Source organism: Diospyros lotus, chromosome 13 (genome assembly GCF_014633365.1).
Source record: "Diospyros lotus cultivar Yz01 chromosome 13, ASM1463336v1, whole genome shotgun sequence".
NCBI classification, from domain to species: Eukaryota; Viridiplantae; Streptophyta; class Magnoliopsida; order Ericales; family Ebenaceae; genus Diospyros; species Diospyros lotus.
Window position 1 is genome coordinate 28753644 of NC_068350.1, and position 7493 is coordinate 28761136.

At 37.8% G+C, this 7493-nt stretch overlaps 1 protein-coding gene across 1 annotated transcript; it reads left to right on the forward strand.

The window, feature by feature from the left end:
- The first annotated feature begins 5700 nt into the window (after window positions 1–5700).
- On the forward strand, window positions 5701–7269 carry LOC127788269 (peroxidase P7-like). The gene is made up of 3 exons (XM_052316393.1): window positions 5701–6067; window positions 6150–6344; window positions 6431–7269. Exons 1-3 carry the CDS (start codon window positions 5843–5845, stop codon window positions 6977–6979), a joined length of 969 nt encoding a protein of 322 aa, XP_052172353.1. The 5' UTR covers window positions 5701–5842; the 3' UTR covers window positions 6980–7269.
- Window positions 7270–7493: the final 224 nt, after the last annotated feature.

Consider the following 7493-nt stretch of genomic DNA (forward strand, 5'->3'; position numbering starts at 1 on the left):
TCAAAACTAACCTACAAAAACTCTAAAAAGGATTCCTTGTGCATTTTTTTTTTTCTTTTGGGCTAGGTCCCAATGCAATAATTTAGTCATAGATATTGCCCATAGGCATTACATATAAGTGCCAGATTTTGAAATAGTGATTAGCTATGTGCCACAATATGGTTATTTGGCACATGTTAGAATGGGCTATAGATTGTTGTTGTCTTCTAGCTAGCTGTAGGAAATAGAAAAACTTAGAATCTCGTTAGTTGCTACCTAACACATATATAATTGAAAAATATAGAGCTGCTCACGGTCAAAACAATTTCGTGAGGGGAATTGGCTTGGATTCTTTTGACAAAGTCCTCATCCCTCTTTATCTTGATTAGGACAACAATCTTTCTCTCCTGCCTTCGGAATTTATGCATAAAATAATTAAATAAAAAATGAAAAATTAATTAAATAAAAAATTGAAAAATAAGAAAAAAGTTAAACAAATTAAAGTGTATTATATATATGTTCTTATTATTAATTAGATAAAAAAAAAAAGACTTTACACCAAAGATAAAAACCAAAGCCCTATTTGCTGTAATTAATTAAGTGAGATATATGGTATGAATGGATAATCATCAATCATTGGTTTTTGCTGCAATTTTACGAATTCTTATCCAGTTGTACCAACAACATTTTGACCACGAGGAATTGCTACTTGCATTAATGTCTGAGAGTTGTTGATGTTCTCATTAGTTTTGACCGAATTAAATATTCAATCATCAAAACATGTGGTGTAACAAGGCCCATTTTTTCCACTGGGGAAATGATTGAATTATGTAAGCATAACAGAATTATATACTTTTTGTGACATTTAGGGTAAATTTCACAAACTATATATCTTTGAGTTTGTTTTTATTAGACTAGTTACTCTATTACCTTGGAGCTAATAGATTACGTAAAATGACCATTTTTGTCTTTGTATTTAAATCATCACATTGTTCTCTTTCATCTCTCTCCTCCTTTTCCTTTCTATTCTTTCAAAGGTGAGCAAACTGCCCATTGTTTTTCTTTTTTTCTCCAACATGGTCTCATCTCTCTATCTCTTCTTTTAATTCACAAAAGGGTTCAATTTCAAATCCCATAAACCCTTGTTAGGTTCCAAATTTGAAGCCCCATAGAAAATGTCGCCTCTAGCTAAGTTTGTGAAGTAAAAATCTAGAATCTCTATTGAAAACTATTGCAATAGGAAAGTGATGGAGATAGCATGGGCAATGGTCACCATGGAGGGCAACGATAGAGGATGGAGGTGATGATTAAGCCCATTTCTCTCTCTCTCTCTCTCTCTCTCTATATATATATATATATCTCCCTTCCCCTCTCCTATTCTTTCTCATTGATAACACTAATGACTAACAAAATAGGTTCAAGGAAAATTTATTTTTAGGGTTCTTCTCGATCAAAATTTAGATTTTCTAGGTTTGATCGAGAGAAATAACCTAGATTTGGTACTGAGAAAGAAAACCCACATTACCGAGAAATCCCATCACTGGTTGTCTCTGTCTGTTTGTCTATCTCTCTTTCTCTCTTCTCCATTGCCAACCATATTTCTCTATATATTCTCTATATCTATAATTGTATCACTTTCTCTAGGGCCCATCATTGTTAAGGAAGGGGAAGAAACTCCATAGTTGATCGTCTTGCCTTCTTTCTCTATCTTTGTCCATTTTTCCTTTATCTCAATTCTCTTTCTGCCTATCACGTTGATGTTCAGTTCTTTGTTATCACTATTGCCAATGTGTTTTGAACCCATCAACAATGATGCCATGATGGTGGTTGGCTACCATTATCTATTTTTATTATTTTTTAATTACAGTGCCATTTACCAATATTTTGAAAGACAACACCAATATTTGGTAGTTCATGCAACGGTTTTAGTTGGCTTTCAAAACTTTTTCAAAAACAACAATACAAGCAATGAAAATGGAAACAAGAAAACCTTGTAAGACTCAACCATACACAACCAAAACTAATCCATCCATAAAGGGTAAGGAAGGTATACCATACTAGATGAAAATAGAGATGCCATTTGTGGTGAACCTCCCTGGATTTAAAGCTTCTGACCTCATGTCAAACTCTCCAAAATAGTGCCATAAATAGCCACCAACTATCATGAGCAATTCTGAACTTGCCTTCTTTGGATGACCAATATGTCCTCCCTAACATGAGGATCAAGTTAGTCCACGCTCTAAGTGACTATGGAACCCTACAAGAAACTTTTATGCTAGGCAAGCTTCAACGCAGGTGATGAAATGTTGTGATTAAGTTCTCAAATGGATGAACTAGTAGTCACACTATTGAATGCAAAAAGCAACAAGCAAATGGGACCAAGAAGAAGAGAGGGTTTGCTAAGACAAGAAGATGAAATGGCAGCTTAGAAAGAGAATAACAAGTAAAAAGCTCTCTCTTCTTATTCTTGTTCTACCCTCTTATAAATAGTATGGTGTGATTGAGATGACATATTGGAACTATATTTCAAGTGAGCCTATTCGGGCATTCGACTACCATGCAGTTTAATCCTTCCATTGAACAACATCTCGACCGAGTGTGAGCAATGAACTGATCAAATTCACAAGACTTGGTAGCTATGCTAAGATCTAGTATGGTGTGATTGAGATGACATATCGAAACTATTTTTGACATTGAAAACTCATTTTAAATCATGTGCACCCTGGCAAGGGATTTAACCAAACATGATCACATAGGATATTCACCTTAAGCCAGAGGTCAATGGATTCATCAGCAATCACATACTTCCATATGCCACTAAATTGAGAACAAATAGAGAACATTCCCACATTTTAATTGGGCAGTTCTACGCAACAACAAATTTTTGACACCAGCATACAAAACAACTGTATTGCCTTCGGTTTGAGAACTAGTAACACAATCAAACCTAGTAACAAATTGTTAATCATCCCAGCCATGTGATCTATTTCTTGTGTCACATTCTACAAAATGTTCAACCAATATATATCTACCCACATGTCTACTAATTTTATCTCATAAATTATGGCATGTGACTCGCCATCTTTTATCATTAGTATCTCTTACTAATCAAAGGTAATAACCCATGTGACAATTCATAATCAATTAATCATATTTCCTTTTTGAGAAATCTAAGGAATGGGATTATCTTTAAAAAAATCTTGTTATGCCCATTCTTTTAGGCTAGGTGTAAAAAAAATTTCACCCAAGGCGATAAGAAGAGAATTCCTCCTAACGGAATGAATTTCCACTCGGAGCAAGCAGAAGATGCATTTCTTCTGGGTGGAATGAATTTCCACTTGGAGCGAGTAGAAGATAGTTATTTCGGGTGGAATGAATTTCCACCCAAAGGAAGAGAAGCATAAGCCATTTCCTCCAAGTGGAATGAATTTCCACTTGGAGTAAGAGAAATAAGCCATACTCATATATACATACTCATATGCCCATGCTTGCCTTTGAAACCCCATGATTATTTGCAAACATACACATAGGTGCACATATACAGTCCATAAGGCCCGTTCAAGATTTAACTCCACCCAAGGCCTAAGCACACAAACATCGTACGGTCCTCGGGGCCCATTTATAGCTCAATCCAAGGCCTTAAAATACATACTCCCCATAACATATATAACCATACTCTTAAAATATTTTCCAAGCATATGCTCACACATGACTAAACATTAACTCATGATCATGCCCATGAGTACACTTTTTACCCCCAAAGAACATTTAACCATGATGAGGAATCAAAATATAAACACTTAAGCATTGACATGATTTTTGTAGCATTGGGCTAGTAGGAATGATTGACAGCCACCAAGCCACAACCGATAGTTTCCTCATTTTGGGGCAAATGGTCGACAATCCTGGACCCAACAATCGACCGCCAATGCTATTCTCACGCAGACACTTCAAAATGGTTGATAACTATCAACCGCCAGTGCATCTTGTAGCTCAAAACATAACACTCAAGAAACCCAAACTCATGCAAGTCACAACAACCCTGTCATGATCTCAACCCTAACAAGAAAAGCACAATTCCTTGGATATTATAGGGTGAAACAAACCCTATTTGAAGTTTCAAAAGACCTCAACAAGATTCAATAAGAATCTAGGGAGAGTTACAAGTTGAACTACATAGGCAACATGCAAGAACCATTTACGAAGAACATGGGTTTTCTCATGAATAATCTCAAAGATACATAGATCCAAGAGTTAGAACTGAGAAAAGGGTTAGAACTTGCCTTGATAATTTACCCCTCGATTCTTGCTTGGAAGGTTGTTATAAAGGACAAAAACGCAACCACGCGGACTGAACAGAGGAGCTAAGTAACAACAAACAAAGAAACAACCACTGAAACAAACAACATAAGCTCTGGGGCTTTCACCCTCACCCTTTTTTGGAGCTTCGAAGATCAAGAAGAGAAGAAGAAACAACGAGAGAATAATAGAAAGAGATAGAGGAAGAAGAAGAAAATGAGAAGAAGCTTGCACGCCAAGCTCTAGAAAATATCTCCCAATTACCTCTCTTTTATTTTATACTTATATAAAGTCCACTCGAAACATTTGTTTTCATCCATTACTAACTCAAGCATCGGAGGGTCTACATGGGCGAGAAATCCCTACGTGCCTTCTAACCGTTGTTCGTGATTACAATTCACCCAGAGCCGACCACTTTCCTCCCGATGAGCCATTCCACACGGAGCAACCTTCTTCCTTTTGGTGGACCATTCTATCTGGAGCCAACCACTTTCCTCCCAGTGAACCATTCCACCTAGAGCAGCCTTCATTTTCTCGGTGGACCATTCTACTTGGAGCCGATCATTTCCTCCTAGGGAGTCATTCCACACAGAACAACCATCATTCTCTTGGTGGACCATTGCCCCTAGGGCCACTTCTTGCTTCTTGAAGCCAAGCAGACACTGTATGCCCAGTCCTACATTACAAATTTTAATTATTGTATTTTGACAACAACAAATTCAAAATTAAAGATCTTTATTACATATTCTTAACAACTTAAGAATAAAATCTTTATCAAGAGATCTAGAGACTCATTAATGTACAAATTGAAGAGGTATGAATAAAAATATGATAATAAAATATATAAATATATTTTATTAAATTTACAAGATTTACATCATTACTCCCAATATGCAAAAAATTTTCTAAATCTAGTATTAGTTCACTAACACTAATATATTTTATTTTTTAATAAAATTAACTGTCATTATTTAATAGCAAGGGGGTTGTGATGTACCGTAACTAACATCAAATAAGGTTGATAGTATTTTCTAAAATATAAGAGTATTTGGTAGAATTAGGGAAAACTCAAATGCAGTCTTTGAAATTTAATTACCTGAATTATTTATAACAAAACTTTGAAATCAATAAATTTTTACGTCTGCATAGCATTTATTAATACACTTGCAAGGATTTTTTGTCAGTTTGCTTGCGGGCACAGGTTGAGGCAGGCGGCTGCCCTTTTAGCTGATGAAGAAGTGGTCTTCACGGAACGAGTACTAAAGAAAATCAAACACGAGGCAGCTGCCTTAATTAATTATTTGTCGAGTCTTCTTGTTGCCCAACTCCAATTAGTGTATTAGAACATTGTATGTCGATGTCGCCTATAAATAGAGGCATTATCTTCCCCAAGAGCACCCATCTAGCGCACGCAGAAGCCTAGAGAGAGAGAGAGAGAGGGAGAAATTAAGCCCAGCCACTTTTGTCTTTAATATATCATATATATATATATAATTATATACATATAAATCACTGCGCTACAAAATCTTACTAATTAGTACTATTTAGTGTTGAAACAAACAAAATGGTTAAGCATGGCGGTGGCTTCTATCTGCTCCAACTACACGTGCTGAGCCTTTGCATTGCAGCAGGCACAGCATGGAGTGCAACGCTTTCGGCGGATTTCTATGAGAAAACATGCCCCAACGCCTTGCCAACCATCAAAAGAGTTGTGGTGGATGCAGTCAAGCAGGAACCCCGGATGGGCGCCTCTTTGCTCCGCCTCCACTTCCACGACTGTTTCGTTAACGTACGTACAGTAGCCGCTTCCCCCCCCCCTTTTTATATTAACATTTTAAATTACTTACATTGCTCTTCCTGAATGCATGCAGGGTTGCGACGCTTCAATTCTTCTGGACTCAACATCCAGTTTTGACAGTGAAAAGGATGCAGTTCCCAACAAGAACTCTGTGAGAGGGTTTAGCGTCATAGACAGAATCAAGTCGGAGGTGGACAAGGCCTGCGGCAGCCCCGTCGTTTCCTGTGCCGACATCTTGGCTGTTGCCGCTCGCGACTCTGTCGTTGCGGTGCGTGACTGATTAGGATATACTTAACATGCATGTGCCTTCTCAATTTTGCATTCTTAATTATATGTATGCTTGCATCCATTCAGCTTGGAGGCCCAACATGGAAGGTGCAGCTAGGCAGGAGAGACTCAACCAGCGCCAGCAAAAGCCAGGCTGAAGCCGACCTCCCCTCCCCATTCATGGACCTTTCGGAGCTCAAATCCAACTTCAAGAAGCAGGGCCTCTCCACTAAAGATCTGGTGGCGCTTTCCGGTGGTCATGTAATCGGTGTCGCTCGCTGTGTCACCTTCAAGAATCGGATTTACAATGAAACCAACATCGACTCCGTCTTCGCCCGGGAACGCCGCTCGACCTGTCCGGCCAACGGCGGGGATGGGAACCTCGCTCCCCTCGACCAAACCGCAAACACGTTTGACACGAGGTATTTCTCCAACTTGGTCAAGAGAAGAGGGCTTCTGCATTCCGATCAGGTCTTGTACAATGGCGGTGAAACCGATTCCTTGGTCAAGAAATATAGCACAAATTCTGGGGCTTTTGGCCAGGACTTTGCCAACTCCATGATCAAGATGGGTAACATGAAGCCATTGACAGGGAAGAAGGGCCAAATTCGGGTCGACTGCAAGAGGGTGAACTGATCCTTGGGGCATGCTTGATTTTATTTTATTTTTTTATTATTGGATTTCTGAAAACATTCAGATTTGAGGAAGTACTGGTTTGACAATAAGAGTATATGGTCTTCCCCCGGAATCCAAATGGATAAGAGGGAATAGATGGTGGTTTCCCGTAAATTAAAGTGTGGAAATATTCGACGAGTGATTGTAATAAGTGAAGTCAAAACAATTGTGCCAAATATTCACATTTTGCTTGCTTCTTAATTAATGTATAATTTTTTTATTAATACTATTGTATTTCTGCGTTCATTAGCTTTTCTTTCCCCTTTAATTTTTTGTATAACCTTTTTTATCATATATAAATTTGTGGAAAAAATTTATATATAATAATCGAACGTTTAATTGGCGCTTGAACATAACAATAAATTTAGTGTCTAGAAATATGGTCATCAAGTTTTCTAAGTGTGCTAGAAAGAGAACAATCAGAGGATAGAAGGAAGTCTCCACGCAAACACTGCAATACTTAAGTCAGACATTA

Coding starts and splice junctions, on each gene's coding strand:
- LOC127788269 (XM_052316393.1), top strand. CDS start 5,843: ATGGTTAAGCATGGCGGTGGCTTCTATCTGCTCCAACTACACGTGCTG. Junction 6,068..6,149: donor TCCACGACTGTTTCGTTAAC/GTACGTACAGTA, acceptor GAATGCATGCAG/GGTTGCGACGCTTCAATTCT. Junction 6,345..6,430: donor CTCGCGACTCTGTCGTTGCG/GTGCGTGACTGA, acceptor GCATCCATTCAG/CTTGGAGGCCCAACATGGAA.